The sequence below is a fragment of the Stenella coeruleoalba genome (genome assembly GCF_951394435.1).
Source record: "Stenella coeruleoalba genome assembly, chromosome: 13".
NCBI classification, from domain to species: Eukaryota; Metazoa; Chordata; class Mammalia; order Artiodactyla; family Delphinidae; genus Stenella; species Stenella coeruleoalba.
In genome coordinates, this window is record NC_137159.1 from 82,006,504 (window position 1) to 82,026,461 (window position 19,958).

General features: G+C 34.2%; 1 protein-coding gene across 1 annotated transcript in view; it reads left to right on the plus strand.

The window, feature by feature from the left end:
• Nucleotides 1-19,958, plus strand: part of ROCK2 (Rho associated coiled-coil containing protein kinase 2) — a 133,681-nt gene that overhangs the window by 41,332 nt on the left and 72,391 nt on the right. The window contains exons 2-3 of the mRNA XM_079940985.1: nucleotides 12,381-12,462; nucleotides 13,690-13,790. Coding sequence (XP_079797111.1) covers nucleotides 12,381-12,462; nucleotides 13,690-13,790 — 183 coding nt within the window. The remainder of the gene's footprint in view (nucleotides 1-12,380; nucleotides 12,463-13,689; nucleotides 13,791-19,958) is intronic.

Consider the following 19,958-nt stretch of genomic DNA (forward strand, 5'->3'; position numbering starts at 1 on the left):
TCTCAGTGATGTAAGAAGCCAAGACCTTAGCTGAGAATGAGGTTGGGAGAGGAGATTTTTGAGAGGTTTGAGAAGAGAGGAGAAAGTGTGAAATCATGCAGGAGAGTGGGAGAGAGAATGGACCAGGGAGATAGTCTAGGATTGTCAGTCAGCAGAGGGCCACTTGAGCATGGTTGTGTGTTTTTTAAGTCACATTTAGTTCTGGAGGCGCAAGCAAGTACTGAGTAGAGAGAGTTGCATTTAACTGGTGATGTAGTTCTTCCAGGAGAGTATGATTAAGAGGAGCACGAGGGTAAGCACAGGGCAATGATTATGATGATTGACTGGAATACGAATTATGTAAAGAGTAAACATAAGAGTTGAGAGGATGAAGGACAGTGGAAAATGATAGGATCTGGATTGAAGGTCCCTTTTGCGTCAAAAGATTGTTGAAGTATTAGAGTGAGCTAGAAAGATAGGAGGTGGTGGTCAATGAGTAGGATGTTTAAAATTGAGATTATGAGGTGTTACAATTATTGGTAATGATAAGGTTAAGGAGACCACACAAGTGGATTGTCCAGAGTATTAGGATATCTAGGAGTATAATGACGTCACCAAGAATTATGACAGGATTAGTGTTAGAGAGTGTGTCAGTTAGCAAGGAACTAAAATCTTCAGAGACTGAGGGTTAGTGACAGTGGGTGGCGGGTGCATAAGAAGGGGCATGGTGGGTGGCTGATGATGTGTTTCAAAGCTCACAGTTTGCAGAAAGAGGAAGAAGAGTGATCTAAGATTGACCACTAGAAGCAAAGAGAACATTTACCCCACCTGCAAGATCTACCATTTGAGAGGTAATGTAAGGTAGGTAGTGTCATCAAGGGAAAAAGTAAGGAAATCTGTTTCCGCTTGAGCAGGAAGGTGAAGGGAATGGTCATAAAGAAGTTCAAGATAATAATTGAATTGTGAATAATGCTAACATAAATACCTACTTTCTTGCTTTACTAAGTGTAACTTATTTAATCTTAGATAATTGTATCACCAGTGTTTGAGGGCAGACTCTTATCTGTGTAAAGTTTCATGACAGAACCATTAGAGGAATCAGATTGAATGTGAAGAATTCTGTACTTAAGGAATTTACAGCTAATAGATGTGATAAGCACTGTGTAGGAATAACTGTTGTAAGTAGAAAGTGACATGTTCATTGAAGAACATGTAATATGTCAGAGTTCAAAAGATGGGAAATTTTTATCCTGGCATATCAAGGAAGGTTTCATGGAAATAAACTGCATTTGAGCTGATCTTGAAGCAGAGATAAGATCTGGCAAGTAGAGATGATCATGAAGAATATTTTCTTATGCTTAGCACTCAGTCATGGTACATGGTTGCCCCTTGACAAATGGTTAGTAAGTGTTGAATGTTCTGTGGTGAAAGGCTGATACAAGCAAAGTTATGAGGGTAGAAAGATCAGTGTGAAAGGTTAAAGTTTTGTTGGTCTAGGCAGTGCTCTTAAATAGAGATATAATGTGAGTCAAATATAAAATTAAAAATTTTCTGGTAGTCATATTTAAAAAAATAGAAAGGTGGGCTTCCCTGGTGGCGCAGTGGTTGAGAGTCCGCCTGCCGATGCAGGGGACACGGGTTCGAGCCCCGGTCCGGGAAGGTCCTACATGCCGCGGAGCGGCTGGGCCCGTGAGCCATGGCCGCTGAGCCTGCGCATCCGGAGCCTGTGCTCCGCAACAGGAGAGGCCACAACAGTGAGAGGCCTGCGTACCGCCAAAAAAAAAAAAAAATAGAAAGGTGAAATTAATTTTAATAATGTATTTAACCCATATAACCCAAATATTATTTTAACATGTAAAAAATATTTAAAAATATTAATTAGATATTTTACATTCTTATTTTGGTACTAAGTCTTTGAAATCTAGTGTGTATTTTATAGTTACAGCATATCTCAGTTTGGGCTATCGCATTTCAAGTGCTCAATGGCCACCCCGTAGCCAGTGGCTTCTGTATTGGACAGTACAGATCTAGAACAAATATGAGTGAAGAATAGTAGAACAATGGGAAGTAAGATTGCAGAAGGTTGGTGGGGCCAGATGGCACAGAATTTTGAATGCTAGTTAAGGGTTTCCTTTTCTAAGCATTTGTAAGCTGTCGAATAATTTTAAGGAGGGCATGAAAGGTACAGATTTAAATTTCAAGAAGATTGACTACTTAATAGTAGGCTGGAGATGGGCTGGAGCAGTGGGTGATTAAAGTCAAGGAAACAAGTTAGTAGGTAATAAATAATCAGAATCTGAGCAAAGCATAATGGGGATTGGAGTGGAGAAGGAAGCACCTGTGAGACCTTAGAGGAAGTATCATCAGTACAGAGGGAATGACTTGATGTAAAGGACAAAGAAAAGGATTTCTGAATCTGACTTACATAAAATGGCACTGCTTATTAGATATAGAGTAGGTAAGATTTGAATGAGAAAATATGAATTGTTTTGGTTATGTTGATGCCAAGATGCTGGCTGAATATTTATTTACCCAACAGTCTTGGGGCATATATTCGCTACTTTAAATATGAAAAATAAAAATGTTTACCTTTAAGGATAATAAAAAATTCATTACGTTTAAGGAATCTGTGATCTTCAAACTATTACTCTTGTATTACATCAGTAAAAGAGTTTTGAAATATCTTCAAATAGACATGTCTTATTTATAATTTGTGTACATCTATTAAAATACTGTGTATGTTATAAAATACACATGAAACAGGAGTTCAAAAGTATAAGCTAAATCTAGAAACATATTTTTTAGATATTTATGACACCAGAAAAACTTTTCTCATTAAATTAAATATGCTTAATTGCTTTTAAAAGTTTTGGCTTCATGTTGTACAGTGAATTGAAGATCGGGTTTGAAGTTCAGTTTATTTTGCTACTGCGTTTTAAGGACTATCAGGATTTTTTTTTTTTTTTTAATTTCACAAAGATACATGGATACAAGTGGAAGAAGCACAGTATATCAGTGGCTGCAGTTATTAATCACAATACTCATTTTTCAGTTCCGTCCACTAGCTATACAACTTTTTTGTGTGGTTGTTGAAATTCAGTTAGTAAATTGCTGTTTTCTCTGATGAGTACAGTTCTTGAAAGCAAATCAGAAATAATTTATTTTTATATTTTAACATATGGCTGAACATCTTTAACTGGGTCAGAAAATTATGTTTTCAAATTTTAAAAACATGGATGTGAAAGTTAAAAAACAATTTTGATAGGCCAAGCATCTTATTATCTGCAAAATTCACATATGGATGGAAACATTTCCAGACACACCCTTTTTCAAAAATATTCCTTCCATAGCAAGAATTTCTTCTAAAAAGGAAGTTTTTCTTTTGTCATTTGTTGTTAACATATTACCTTTACTGAGACAAAATCTGTTAATTTTTTCCCCCAAATGTCTGCCAGCATACTATTAGTAAGTACTCGTTATCATAGGCAAGATCAGATTTGGAACACTTGCCTTTTTATAGAATAGAAGAAAAATGGTAATTCATCTCTAAGTTCAATAGCTTTTTAAAGTTCATTGTGACAAGATAGCTAGAAAACTTTTATGTGAAATTAAAATTTTTTTATGGTCGTTCTTCATCTCACTACAAAGAAAGTTCTGTCAACTTTAAAAATCTTATTTTTATAAATTTTACAGTGTTGATGCCATTATAGCACTTTGTGCTCTTACGAATTTAATTTCTTAGTTCTAAAAGCTGTTCACTGAATGAATTGCATGTTATATAGTATATGTAATGTAGTTCTAGAGGCAGTTTTGTATTTCAGCTAAAGTATCAGCTCTCTCAGTGGTTACTGTTACAGAGGTTTTTCCTTCAAATTTAGTTTTATTAAAGAAGTAATTTACTATTGAGAATACAGTATATTTTCTTCATTACAACAGTATCCAACCATATTTTAACTGATCAGGTTAGAAGAAGCGTGTACTTTCTTCCAATTGTGTAGTAAACCTCTTTTATGGAGTAATTTATTTTGTTGCTTATTACATCAACTTTTTCAATTTTTTTTGTGTGTGCGTTCCAAAGATACTTGGTCTCAAGAAAATGTATTTTAGTTTTTTACCATATTGTTTTTCATACATTTCAGCCATTAGAAAAATCCAGTGTTTCCCAATGATGTCTGAATTAAAAACAAAAAAATAAAAAAAAGAAACCTTTTTTTGATGTTAAAGAAACTAACAAGTTTTATTTTTTTATTTTAATAAAAAATAAAAATAATTTAAAAAAGAAACAAAACTAAAGCACAAGGCTTTCAAACATTTATCATTAAGCTCAATGAAAATTTGTAAAATTCTGGGTAGCACACAGGCATTAAATATTATGCAAATAATTATAGAGATATTTTTCATGTTCCTGTTGTTTAGGTTTTAAATTGTGATGGCTTCAGTCATTAACATGAAATATGAATTTCTGAAAAGCTTTGTGTTCTGCAAAAATCATGCACCATAAATAACACGGCTTATGAGAATAATAGAGTAGGAACAGACTGTGCAAAACCTATACAAATTTTAACCATAACGCTAACAAAAACAATAATTCAAATAAAAATAGCAACAAAGTTAAATCTCTGTTGACATTTGTACCCAACATCACAGACATTTGAATATCAGTAGCCTTAAACCCTGAGGCTTGAGCTTTTTTCTTTGAGATTTAGGCCTATGAAGGCCTTTATTTCTATAGCCTTCTTTATCAGGTTTTTGTTTGTTTTTAACAAAGGAAAAATATCTTCTCAGCTTTTTCAACTGCACTTGTAACCTTACTAGATAGCTTAATGTCATGAACAGTGTAGGGGATTTTGAAGCTACTATTTGTACTTTAGTAAGGCGTTTCTGCGTGATTTTTGGCTTTTTTCTTAATGTCATTCTATATTGCTAAGGCTTTCTCTTTAACTTGAGAAAGTTTGCCCATCATTTAAAAACATTAACAAGCTGGAAAAAATCACATATTTTACTTAATATTCAAATTATTCCCTTACTTGCCAGTTACATATGGGATAATTTGTGTTACAGAAATTCAGATTATAGCAGTACATCATTAATGATTTTGGATGTAATTCCATATTTCAAATAGGCTTTAATTTTGGGGGGCGGTGATGTGATTAGCTTGCCATTGTTTTTAGCCTCATAGTTTGGGCAATAAGAGCTTATATAAGGAGTAGGTTAAGAGTTAACACTGCTCTTTTGTTTGTTTGTACTAATTGCATTTTGGTATTATCTTAAATCTGTGATTATATACATTACATTCACTTTAAAAATAGCTTTATTGAGGTGTAATTGACATAAAATAAATTGTACATAATGAAATTGTACAGTTTGGTAAGCCTTGGCATATGTCTGCACCCCAAAATGGAATGCTTTTCAATCTGCTTGGTAATCTTTCTACTAGTAAATTTTTGAAAATCTGGGTACATGTCAGCTGTAGTATGTCACAATTCAATGAAAGGTAACAAGAGTGAGATGTTGCTGAAAACCTCTATGTTAAACTTAAAATTTTTTAAGCTTAAATGTGTAAAATTGTAATATTTTCTTCTTGCACCTCAGTGGATCATCTTATACATTCGCATTGAGTACATTTACCCAACTTGGGAGATTTCTGAGGTCCGTTGGATATTTGTTGGATACTTGGAAATATGGTACTGAGTACTAGGGTAGAAGTAGATAGAGCTATCAGCCATAGAAGATGGTTGTCAGAATAAAGTTCACATATGTGTTTGTTTCGCTAACTACGCCTTTGGAGTGTAGGAGAAATTATGGCTATTTGTGAGTTCCAGTTAAGGATGATTTTATGTTCAGTGTTTTTAAGTAATTTTCTTTTAAACCAGTGATACTAACGTGTCTCTAAATTGATTGACAAGAAATTGTTCCTACTTGAAGTACAGTTATTGCCAGAAATTGATCAATAAGCAGCGGAATTTTGTATGAAATGATAGTTGGTAATCGGTGTTTAGAAACTTTAGATTTGCCTAAACTATTATTTTTCAAATTGTTTTAGCAATGAGACCTTTTCTCTGCCAAATAAAAATTTATAGACTACCAAAATGTAAAACAGACCAAAATATAGTGCATTAGATTCCCTTACCGAGACTTGCTCACTTCTTTTATTTGTAGGGAAGTGCACATACAGTGGACAAAAGAGAGATGGGACAGATATTGAATCTAAAAGGTTTTAAAAGTTTTTCTAATTTTTAGAAGTGTTACTAAAAAAAAAAAATTCCCTCAGATGTGTAGAAGAAATACTGCTTCCTGGGTAAGGAGGAGGTACACCTTGCTTCTATAGTTCTACTGAGAAGAATATTTTGCTTTTTCATTAAAAGTAGGTGGGCCAGGGACTTCCCTTGTAGTGCAGTAGTTAAGAATCTGCCTGCCAGTACAGGGGACACAGGTTCGAGCCCTGGTCCGGGAAGATCCCACATGCCGCGGAGCAACTAAGCGCCTGTGCCACAACTACTGAGCCTGCGCTCTAGAGCCCGCGAGCCACAACTACTGAGCTCGTGTGCCACAACTACTGAAGCTTGTGCGCCTAGAACCCATGCTCCGCCACAAGAGAAGCCCCTGCAAAGAGAAGCCCGCGCACCGCAACGAAGAGTAGCCCCCGCTCGGCGCAACTAGAGAAAACCCGCACGTAGCAACGAAGACCCAACGCAGTCATAAATAAATAGATAGATAGATAGGTAGACCATTGAGTCTGTACAGCTACATAAGTAGTCAGAGGGAGAAAAAGAGCATGTGCTTTAAAAACAACCACCAACAACTATTTTTGTTTTGCCGAAATGTTCTTCACTGTTCCTAGTGGTAGTTGTATGGGTAGCAGAAAGAACTACTTCTGATTACAAGTTTTGCTTTTGTTATGTACCAAAATGGCTCTGTCCCAAAACACTTTTCCATTTCCTAATACATTCCTTTTCCAGTGGGGGTTTTTACGAGAATTAAATGAGAAAGTGATTCTACTCTGTCTGGCACAAAGTAGGGGCTTAATGAATGTTGATTTCCTAGTGTGATTTGTGGGTATATATTTTTGCCCTTTAATTTTCCTGTGAACTTGGTTTGTAAAGTACTTGGTTGCGCCTTAAGAAGTTCATTGTTTAGATTTGATTAATATTTGCCTGGAAAACTGAGGATATTATGTTTGTGAGTATAATGGATGTGATACTGAAATATTTTCAGTGATTGTTTTTATGTGGGATATAAAATGAAAGAGTTAAATCTCTGTAGTCTTAAAAAATATTAGTGAGAACTGTAGTGACATATCAAATAATAGTGACATGTCTAATAATAGGGAAGGACAGTTTTGTGTTTGAAATTCTGTTAATTCCATCTCAGATTCACTCAGCAGTGCACTCTCCTTTACAATTGCCGGATTGGTTTTAAAAATTACAAGAAACCTATTTTTCTTTACTTGGAAGATGGGATACAGAATTTAAGGTTGTATGACTCCGCATGACCCCTTCCCTCCCAGCTTCAAACACAAATAAGGATTTAAAAGTGTTTGGAGGATAAGTCTCTATAATAGAAAACCTTCATTGAAACTTAGCAAACTTGGGGAATTTTTAACTAATTTTTGTCTCATACTTCCTCTCTGATGAAGTAGACAGTATATTAGATAAGATATGTGAAAATGCCTGAGAATAGTGATGGCATACAGGTTTTTAAATGTTTTACTGTTTATTTGCCCTGTGATGTTTTTATCTTGTCAGTTAATTGATTGTTGTCCAGTACATCCAAAACAGTTTTAATGATGTATAACACACACACACACACACACACACACACACACAGAGAGAGAGAGAGAGAGAGAGAGAGAGAGAGAGAGAGAGAGAAAAGTATATATACTATATGTATTGATATATAGCATGAAAGGCTTAAGATCAGTGGGAACTGTATTCTTTGTTCAGAGGTTCCCCTTCCCCACAATTCGGAGTTCAGGTTTTAAGCAAGTTTTTGTTATAATATTCCCTTAACTGTTCTAAATATGAATATTACTCTCTTAAACACCTATTACTTCATTAATGTACCACCTATATTGTTTTGTAGAGAGCTTTAAGAGCTGATTTTACTATAGCTATAGGTAAAGATTCATAAAAGCAAACCAGAAAACAATTCTTATGCTTTGTTAAAGTAGCTACTCAAGCTTATGGTGAAGTTAACATATATCACACAAAATATGTGCAATACACTTTCACCCATTACTCTTTAATTTCTTACTTTCCTAGATAACTTTTTTTTTCCTTCAAATATTCTTTTTTGATAGGGGACAGGATAAATTTAGTCTGTCATTAATTTGGTTGACAGATCTTAAACTAATGTACTTACAAAGCTATATTATAAAATAAGCATTAAGTATTTTATTTAACTGATATTGATAAATGATAGCAGATTAGTTAATATTACTTAGATTTTTCTAGGTGAAATAGAAAGTTTACTATAAAAAATAATATGGCGTATACATAAGATTCAGAAGGTTTTCTGCATGCATAGAGGGTGGCTTTAAAATCTATGTTTTATACGCTAGCGATGGATTTGTTTGGCCCCACTGTTTTTACTTTTGTGTTTGTATTTGGAGTTGTAATAACAGAAGGAGAAAATGTAAATATTACAAATTCATTTACATGACACATCCTGGTCACTTATCTGTACAGCAGATACACAGAAATATGTTTCCTATTTTGTTGTCTTAACTTTAAAATGTGGATATTGTTCAGTATTCTGTTAGAGGAATAACTTTATTAACTTTAATTTCAGTAATAAAGTATAAATGTATCATAAAATTCTGATTCTGTCACTTATAAAATGTATTGGCTGGGGCAGGTTTTTTAACCTCTCTAAACTTCAGTTTCTGTACTTACTAAATGTGAGTATAATAATAGTACCTAGTTTATACATTGTTGTGAGGATTAAAATGTTGATTGGTTGAGCTGTGCTCAGCACATGGTACAAAGTAGTCAAGAAAAGTTCCTATTATTAATAATAAATACTGTATTGACCTGTGTAATTTAGTTATAGTTTTTGGTAGATAGACCGTAAGGTATCACATAACTTATGGTCAAGTTGAATGCTTGGTATTATTTAGGGTCTATGAATGTGAACTCACAGTAACATCTTTTTTTTTTTTAATTTGGCTGCGCAGTGCGGCTTGCGGGATCTCAGTTCCCCGACCAGGGATTGAACCTGCACCCTCATCAGTGAAAGTGCGGAGTCCTAACCACTGGACCGCCAGGGAATTCCCAGTAACATCTTAAAGGAGGTTTTTGTTTTGTTTTTTAAACATGCAGCAATTATAGAAAAACAAGTGCTAAGAAAGTGGTGCACGGTGGTTTGGAAACAACAAATTTATGATCTAAATAGCTTTTATAGAAGCCACTGATGATCTCAAAGTGTCTAATGTCTCAGTCTTGATTTACTTGACTTACCAGTCATATTGATTTTGTGGATCACTCTCTCCCTCTTTGCTACATGCTTCACCTGGCTTCCAAGGTACCACAGCAGTCTCGATTTTCTCCCTCCTTTACTGCTTGCTTCTCAGTCTCCTGTACTCCACAATCTCTTAATAAGTGGTGTATCCCAGGACTCAGTCCTTGGTCCTTTTTTATTTGTCTACACTCACTCCTTTAGTGATCTTATCTAGTTTTATGGCTTTAAATACCACCCATATACTCACAACTCATAACATTATGAAACTTTCAGCTAAAAGATAATTTGCTGCATTTAACAATTGAAATTTCTGGAAGGATGTCTCCATCATTTTGCTTATCACTTTAGACATTCCAGGTTGGTGAAGTCTTTCCAACCTCCTTCCTTTTTTTTCTTTTTCTTTTTTTTCCTTGGTGGGTGCATTTTATTTGGAGATTGAAAAACAGTTAGATATTTAGAAGCAGTTTATAGTGAGAGTAGTTCCTTCTTGGCAACTAAAGTATAAAAGGCTCTGTGTTCAGGAAAAGGTAGGAAAATAGGCCATTCTGTACATACTTTTTTCCACCATGACGATTGTAATGGGAAAAATTGGATGTTGGCTTGTACCTGTTTATTCAGAAAGAGAGTAGGATAAATCACTTTTCTCTCTACTGTCCTCTGATGCTAACTTTTTACGTACAGACAACCCAAGTCAGTTCCAGTATTACAGCTGATTCACATATTTTAAGCCAGTGATACTAGAGATGCGGGAGATCTGGTAACTGGGCAAGTTCTGGGGGCTTAGCTTAAGATTTACTTGAAAGCTGTGTCTGCTCTACCTCTTTATGCAGTTTCATATGAAACTTGGGCAATAAGATTTTTTTTTAGTGTCTTTTTTAGGAGCTGGGATTTTCACTCCAGCTACTGTTTTAAACCCCAGTAATCAGTCTGGTTTTCGCCCATTACCACATTTAGGTTCTTTTAATTCTCAGTTATTGGTCTTATTGCTTTCTGCCCTGAAGTCCAGTAGATCTTTGTGACTTTAGCTCCTACTTTAGCTCCTACATTGCTTAGCATTTTTCTTTCTCGTTCTTGAATATTTTGTGGTGGTGGTGTTTTTTTCCTTTCAGTGGGGCTATGACTTTTAAATGTTCTCCTGTCATCTCTGTGCATTTGAAAGTAGGGAAAGGGACAAATAGTGTTAATTTTCTTCATTGCTTTGAAGTTTTAGTTGTAGGCTTTTCTTTAATATAAGTTTTATTCTTTTAAAAGTTTCTTAGCTTTATTATCACTTTCTATGAAAAGAATCACAGTTGAAATCACAAGACACTGAAAAAAAAAATCTTAACCTCCTAAGGTTTATATGAAACTGCTTAACGAGGATGGTCATAGACATGGGCTTTCATTCAAGTCTTGAGGTAATCCAGCAACTGTAACTCAGTATCAATTTTGTGTACTGAAAATACTAGTATCTTTTAAAAATTGAGAATTTGTTTCTTAAAAATTGGTACTAAATAGAATAAGTTTCAAATGTAAAAATTTATAAACATAGAACCTCAAGTATAAATGTAAATATATAAATATGTATTACCCCTACATTATCTTCTGATGTAAACTATTAGCAAATTAAGGTATTAGTATTATTCAAAAATAAATATTACCAAAATACTTAATGCACAAATGAAATAGTATGTGATCTTTAAGAAATAGTTTTAAAAAACCAAAATAGTATTATTGTTGAGTTGAGCAACTGTTCAAGTGTTCCAACTGCTGAAAAAGCTCTCTGACTCTACACTAGTGGGGTATATTATGGGAAAATATTTATAAACTTTCCAGATTTTTTCCTGTTTATTTAATCTTTGTGTAACTCTATTTCTCTGTGATAACTTTCAGTTCTTCTAGAATTAGTAAATTAAAAACTCAAGTTACCTTTCTAAGTTTTGCATGTAATTTTCCCCACATTTTCTCCCTACCCAGATCCTCAAAAGTTCTCTTTATTACTGTTTTGTTTTCTGTAATCCTCCAGCTTCCTTCTTTCCCCTTCCAAGCTTCCATTGGTGGTTGAGATGAGGGAGATGAGTTAAGTATATTGAACCTCTAAGATTTAGGTAGTATTTTGCTACATCATTTTCTAATAGCAAGACTTGGGCATGCCAAAGTCACTTAATCTCTCTGAACTTTAGTTTATTTTTTAAATGAGAATATGTCCTTCTGCCCTCCTCATTTACTTGGGGATGAAACAATATATGCACTAGTGTTTTAAAAATACTGTTTTCTTCACAAGCATATCCATTAAGTAATTTGTGACTTGGTTTGTTTCTTACTAGTTTTTTTCACTCCCACCAAGTTATATGTATGTACTTTTTCATATTTTGATTATAAATTTAATGCATGCTTGTTGTAGAAAGTCTGGAAAATACAGAAAACTTACAGAAGAAAATAGAAACCTGAACAGTGCATCATCCTGTTTTCATGTTTTTAGGGGAAATTTAGTTTTGAGCCTGAATTTCCTGAGGGTAAGGATAGTTAGTGTCTCACTTATTTTTAGATTTTCTATTCTTTGTATACACTAGGCACAAAATTAATGCTTGTTGAATGAATGGGAACTAGTCTGGGTGTATTTCTTAAAGTCAAAAGCTTGGTAAAATTTTACTGGACATTGGAAGAGAGAAAAGACATCTGACTAGCAAAAATAATAGTGGATGCATATTCTAAAATGACGTTTTTCTCTTGGCTAAAAGTACAATGGAAAACATGATAGGGTCAACCCTAATATTCTCTGGCAGAAGTTAGGAAACTATTTAAAGCTATTGGATATGGTGCCACTGGGGGCAGTTTCATATCAAAGTGGATTAACATTTACTCAGTGAGAACAAAACAATAAAATTTAAAGGCTTTTTATCTTGAATGCTTGAAAATTGTAACAACTTTCTTTTTTCTCTTTTTATTTTTTTGTTAAACAGGATGGCTTAAATTCCTTGGTCCTTGATTTGGATTTCCCTGCTTTGAGGAAAAACAAAAATATAGATAATTTCTTAAATAGATGTAAGTATGTGTAAATTTCATATTTGATCATATGACTCTACTTTTTTTTTTTTTTGCGGTACGCGGGCCTCTCACTGTTGTGGCCTCTCCTGCTGCGGAGCACAGGCTTCGGACGCGCAGGCCCAGCGGCCGTAGCTCACGGGCCCAGCCACTCCGCGGCATGTGGGATCTTCCCGGACCGGGGCACGAACCCGTGTCCCCTGCAGCAGCAGGCGGACTCTCAACCACTGCACCACCAGGGAAGCCCTGACTCTACTTTTGATAGAGATTTATGTTTAATTAGTATTATTACAGTCCACAAACTTTTAACTTATTAATTTTTTTATTTGCTATTTGATTTATTTAAATACTAATATTCTTTATTTCAAAGCAGAATTGCCAAATCAAAGTATGTAAAGTAGGTAAAGTTCAAGATTTTGATTAAATTAAGATTGCTTAGAATTTCAGGACAGGTCATTTATGGCAGTTCCAAGAGAAGTTTTTAATTAATGTTAACAACTCTAAGACTTAGCTTTACATTATCCAGAAGACTTAATGAGCTTTATGTTTGTATAAATGTAGACATTTCAGTCTAGTTAATGAAAGATAATGTGATAACAGTTATTGCCATAAACGTAGTAACTATTAATATATGCCAGTATTGATGTTGCAATGAAGTTGTAAATGAAGTTGAATTCTGAGAATAAGAAATTCTCAAAATAATTATATACACTTTATGTGAACACAGTATGCTCTTTAATTTGGAATTAATCAGAGACTAGGCTGTTTTCCTAATTAAAAAATCTTATCTATAGTTATCAAATCTACAATATGTGATTACTGTTTTTCAAAGAAGTAGTCTACCAATATTGATGATTGAGATTAGCCTTGTGTACTTTCATAGCAGCTTTCTGCAGTGATTCAGAGTGTACTCCAGGATTGCCTGGATCGTCATAGTTTCAGCTGTCATATAACTTGCCAAGCAACAGAGTCAGAAACAGAATAGTTTAACTGCTACTTTTTGGTAGTCATTAATGTGTTTATATGTGTTAAGCTAGAGAGTTTTGTCCTTTGATGTAAAGTGTATGTGTCTTAGAGTTTTAAATAGCAACATTTAAAAATTGACGGACTTAGCTGGAAACTAAGCCCAGTTTCTTGAAATAAAAATTTGTTTACAAATATGGTGATTATTTTAAAAGGTTGCTTATCAATATGGTGATTGATATTATGGTGATCTTTTTACTGTAGATGAGAAAATTGTGAAAAAGATCAGAGGTCTACAGATGAAGGCAGAAGACTATGATGTTGTAAAAGTTATTGGAAGAGGTGCTTTTGGTGAAGTCCAGCTGGTAAGAAAGAATATGTTTTGTTCTTTTTATTATTTCTTTTAATGACATGGTTTTGTGAAACATTATCAGTGGCCCTTGAGTAAATCTAATTTCTGTGTCCAACCATGCCAGAAAATTAGTTTTATGAGCTTGGTCAAGTCATTCCATCTCTGAGAGCCTTAGAATCTTCATCTATAAAAAGAGATAATTGTGCTATAAATACCAGGTCTTTTCCAGCTCTGAAACACTGGGATTTAGAATAAGGCCAACTTGGCTTCACTCATGATCTGCCTAGCAGTTAATATTCTTCCAGAACTACTGTGTTTTTATTTAGTATGTTCAGATTAATAACATCTCTGCTTAATTAACTGAGATTTATTTAGATATACGAGAAACCCAACAAAGGCATTTTAATAACTGAAAGTAAATATAAAATTTACCTTTGTAGACCAAAGTGGTAGCACTGGAAATACTTCTAAATGTTTTCAAATATTTCAGATATTTTATTTATATTATTATATGAAGAACTATAATGTAATATTCCTATTTTCATCACCTGAATATGAAACTCTTCTTTTTTTTTTTTTTCTTCTTATAGTTAAACTATGGAGTCAAATTCTGTTTTTAACTTAATAGTGCTTTATTCATGATGGAGCACCAAGAAAAACTGACTATGTGCCAGCATGGGTTTCTCTAGGAACAAGTCATGACAGACTAACCTTTTGTCTTTTTCTCTTTCATTCCTTCTTTCCTTGATAGGCTTATTGAACTTGTAGATCAGGATAGTACAATAGGTGTAATATATATCCATAAGATATTTGAAAAAGTTTGACATACTTGAGGATGATATGGAGAAGTGTCAACGAATAAGCATGTGGATAGGGAGCTTTATAACTACGTTAGTAGCTGTATTCTAAGGAGCCCGATGAAGGCATGAATGGTTCCTTGGACAGAGATCTCCAAGGTCAGGTTTTAGGATTCTTTCCTCTCCTATTAAACATTTTATTAATGACTTGTATGGAGGCAATGGTGGCATGTTGAATAACTTTGCAAATGAGTTACAACTGAAGTATGAAGATGAGCCAAAACCCAGAAATCATCAAATGGGGAGGTCATTAGCCAGATAGAAGAAGTGAAATTTAACCGGAATAATGACCAGTACTTGGGTGTGAAGAACTCAAGGAATAGATTGCTTAACAGTGATTATGAATTAAAGAACAATTTTCCTAAATGTAAACCAGGCAAAAGTCATTGGTGACGTGGCTACCCAAAATAGTAAAGTTTGGACTGCTGTAATAAATTTCTAAGATAATAGAGATAAGGTTTTCTCTAATTTGAGATGACTGGGCCATACCTGGCATATTTAATCCACTCTAGATGCCCTGTTGCCCTGTTTTAAAAGGGACGAATAATGCTCAGGGACTTGAAATAATGCCATCTGAGGTATGGTTGAAGGAATTGAGATGTTGATTGGGAGTAGATTTGAAGAATGGGCTGCCTTTGAAAGTAATGAGGTTTTGTTTTTGTTTTATTTTTGTTCTTAGTGAAAGTGCTGAAGCTTCAGCTGGTAGAATGCTCTAGTGGGTAGGGTGGGCGATTAGATTACATGACTGTTGATATGACAGTTTCTATAAGATAGGGAAATTATAAAGTAGTTGAATCCTAGCTCTGCCATGGTCAGACTCAAAAGATCATGGTGAGTTCAGGCAGATTTCTCAATCTCTCTGAGTTCCAACCTGTAGAATACAGATAATAACAACTATGTTATGGGGGTCGTTATAGGAAACTAAATGAATTAACAAAATAAATAAGCCTGGTTGTAGTGTTCTCTGAGTGTTAACCATTATTATTATTTAGTATTTGATATAGGAGTCATACTATTGTGTGCATGTTTCAAATACAATACATGTATTTGAAACAGGCACATTGTTTCTTCATACTTATTTCATTGTGGTTAGGGAATAAACACTAGAATTTGAAGTTGCATTTTTGGGGGGAAATATGACAGACCTTAACCTGTCATGTTTTTGTGTCAGGGTAGTCATTGTTCTGTGTTAGATTAATTTGATCATTAAAGTTCAGTATGTTAAAGGAAAGGAAAACATAGAAACAGAGGCTTTTATTTTTGTTGTTAATTTCCATCCCGTATTTCATTTTGGCCACAGGATATGCAGAAACAAAGTCATATGTTTTTAAAAATGAAAAATATTTTAATGTTCCACTAATTCGATGACCTGACCTGAGAGCTTGTACATGTTTGTTTTGGCTTTAGTTCTTGGTTGTTACCTTAGGCAGGGACTCTTAAAAAGAAGAATGAGATTGAAAAGGGAAAAGCCCAAGTGCTTCTCCCATAGCCTTTTGAAGTTGATTCGTATGTGGAAGATAAGTTAGTTAGGCAGATACGTAGGGAATGTTCCATATTTGGCACATCTTTATGATTATTTTTTCTACTCATCTGAAGAAAGTGTTACAGTAGTAGGTGCAAGTGTGTCTTCCCTTGTGAAATGCTTTTTCTGGTCAAGTAAAAATACGTTGTCACAGAGGACCTACCAGTCAATTTCCACGAAGAAAATTCTTATTGTAAAAGTATCTTTGGTATGTCACAGCAACTATACCGCAGTATAAGAGCTAGAGTCCAGACTACCTGCGGTTGAATTTAGACTCTTTTACTGTCTAGCTGTGACTTCAGACAAGTTACTTAATCTCTCTGTGCTTAGTTTCTTATCTGTTAATGAAGATAACAATAGTGTTTATACCTCATGAGATTACTGGAAGAATTAAATGTGACAGTATATATAAAGCATTTGGAACAGTTCTTGGAATATATTCAATAATAAGTGTTTAGTAAATGTTAGCAATTAATTGTCAGACATAAAACAGAGCATTTATCTATATCCGTCAATGAAATAGTTAATCAGGATCTGTTATGTTCTAGGAGCTGTGCTAGCCTCTAAAGATACGGTAACAGAGCCTCTCTCTTGCTGAAAGTGGTAGTTTTGTGGAGGAGATGAACAATTTTACTTTAAACAAGTAAAGTTTTTTCAGATTACAATAAATGCCATGAAGGAAAAGATCTGGGTGCTATGAGAGAATAATGGAGGAATGTGCCTTATTCAGACTGGGCAGTTAGGAAAGGTCTTGCTGTGAGAAAGTGACATTTGAGTTAAGTTAAAGGAGTTGGCCACATGAAGAAGTGGGGATGGAGTGGGAGTTAAAATACAGAAGGAACACATGTGAAAATGTCAGAGTCAGGAGAGTGACAAGTCATTTAATTTATTTGGGTGTAGATTTCCTCATCAGAAAAGGCATTTCTCGTGGATTGAAAAGTTCTATAATCCCTGGAGGGCAAAACTTGTTCAGCTGTTGTCTTTTGTCTTTATTTCCCCTATCTACAGAGGAGATGTACATTTATGTTTTTATATCATGAAAGGTCCACAACAATGGATGGTTTTATCTAATATCCCTCTTGTTTTTGGATTCTACTCTTTTGGAATATTTTATCCCATCTCATTTCGATGGAACATAATATGAGTCAGTATAGTATATTGATTAAGAGCATGTACTCTGGTGACTTCCATGGTGGTCCAGTAAGACTCTGTGCCTCCACTGCAGGGGTGCAGGTTCCATCCCCGGTCAGGGAACTAACATCCCACATGCTGCGAGGTGTGGCCAAAAAAAAAAAAGGTGAATCAAGGATTTTGAAATGAATTTATAAATAAATGTAAAACTGGCTTTAAAAAAAAAGAGCATGTACTCTGGAGCTAGACCTCTCAACTACCTAACTTCTTTGTGACTTAGTGTCCTCATTTGTAAAGTGAAGATAATAATAGTTCATTATTCATAGGTTGCTATGAGTATGAAATGAGCTAATATATGGAAAATATCTAGAATAGTATCTGACACATAGTGAATAGGTAATAAATTGTAGGCTAAAATTGGAGCCTGCTGGAAAAGCAGTTAAGGTCCTTTTAAAGATTCATTTACTAATTTCACATATTGGCTTAACAAAACATGTTTTTATAGTTAAGATAGTAATGTTCAACTTTTAATAGATATTTTTGCATAAAGTACTCTGGTACTGTGGAAAAACAGTCAAAGCCATCTACTTTTGTTTCTGTTCTATGGTATGCAGATTTCCTGTCATCAAAGGTTTCATTTCTTTATCTTGGAGTGGCACTAATAATAGAACTTTTATAAGAGGTTTTTTGAGGACTAAATTATGTTATACATATGTGGTACTTACCATGGACGTGGCACATTGTAGGTATCAAGTAAATATTAGCTGTTGTCACTATTGTCAGTTTCTGTGGATTTATGGCATTAAATGAGTTTTAATTTTGAATAAATAATCAGAAGTCTTGTCCTTACTTTCATATATATTTATGTATGTTAATTTGCTAGGGCTGCCATAGCAAAATACCACAGACTGTGCTTAAACAACAGAAATTTATATCCTTACAGTTCTGAAGGCTAGAAGTTCAAGATCAAGGTGTTAGCATGTTTAGTTTCTTCCAAGGTCTCTCTCCATGGCTTGCAGATGGCCACCTTCTCACTGTGTCCTCACATGGTCTTTCCTCTGTGCATGCACATCCCTGGTGTGTCACTCTGTATGTCCTTCATCACCTCTTCTCATAAGGACTCCAGTCAGGTTGGATTAGCACCATCCCTAACTCCCTCTTCTTAATGTAATCATGTCTTTAAAGGCCCTGTCTCCAAATACAGTCACATTCTGAGGTACTAGAGGTTAGGGCTTCAAAATGTGAATTGTGGGTGAGGGGGACACATGATTCACCCCACTACAGTATGTATGTATGTATGTATGTTGGGATGAACTTTCCAGTGAGATAACCTTTTGACCATGGTATGCATGCTTACTTTTTTTGTTTATGTTTATTAACTTGGACACTAATTTTCTTTTCTTTGAAAAAGAAAGTTATAAATTCTAACCTTGCAAATGCCTTCTTAAGGTAAAAATACAGTCTTCCTCTCTATTAGTAGAATATACATTGTTCTTCAGATATTCCTTTGGTTAGTTGATTAGCAAATGTTTATTAAATGTCAAGTATCATTATAAGCATATAAGTATCGTCAACACATTAAACAGGTAAACTACTCAGACAAGGCACCTTTACATCCATGGAGCTTTTGTTTTGAAACTGTTATAGTTTCAGAAAGAAATTGTGGTCTAGGTTCTAAAAGTAGAGTTATAAATTAATCTTCTTAAATGTAATGCATATATGTTAGGAATTACTTATATGTGATTCTTTATTCGGGTGAGATGTATAAAAACAAGTTTTCATGGTAACAGTGGAAATATTTTTATTTTGAAGCTATATCTTATTATTTTGGAGTTTGGAAACCTTTAATTGGTTTTGTGATATTGTCTACTCATTCTCCTTAAGAAAATATGACATTAAATTTTTTCTTGGTGGTTTTATTTAAAGCTCCACAGATTAATATATGAATGTATTCTCATTCTCAAAGGTCTAAATTACTTAGAATTAGGTAAAATATGAAAATCTCTATCATGTCTTCTCTCGATTCCCATTTTCAAACATAAAGGTAACCAGCCTGTTTGTAATCTTTTAGTGCTTTGATAATTAGAAATATTAGGGGACTGTTGCAAAACTAGTGTCAAATTATTTTCAGTGGATATTTATATTTTATTCTAATTATTTTCATTCTAGGAAAGTTGAAACCTTTCTGTATTGAGTTATAAAAATTGCATCAATGCTAATTTTTCTCTCTTGAAATTAAAAATTATTTTATTTATATATCAAATATGTTCATAGTAGAATAATAAAATAAGCCAACATTATACTTTTTAAAATCACCTGCAGTCCCACTACTGAGAGATAACTACTTTTATTACTTTGATGTATAATTTTCCAACTTTTCTGTTTCTAAAGATATGTGTAATATATGTATATTAAGGGACCATATTATGTACATGGTTTTACAACCTGTGTTTTATTATGCAGCAGTAAATAGTAACACACACTTGTATAACAGTTACAACATGCCAGGCAGGCTGCTAAGCAAGTGGTATATAGTAACCAGTCTTTACAACAGTCTTTGTAGATGGTATAACTGCTGTTATTCCCATTTTACAGATGGGGAAATTCGGGTAGATGAGATAAATGACTTGCGAGAGTTCACACAGCTGCTAAGTGGTTGAACTGAGATTTG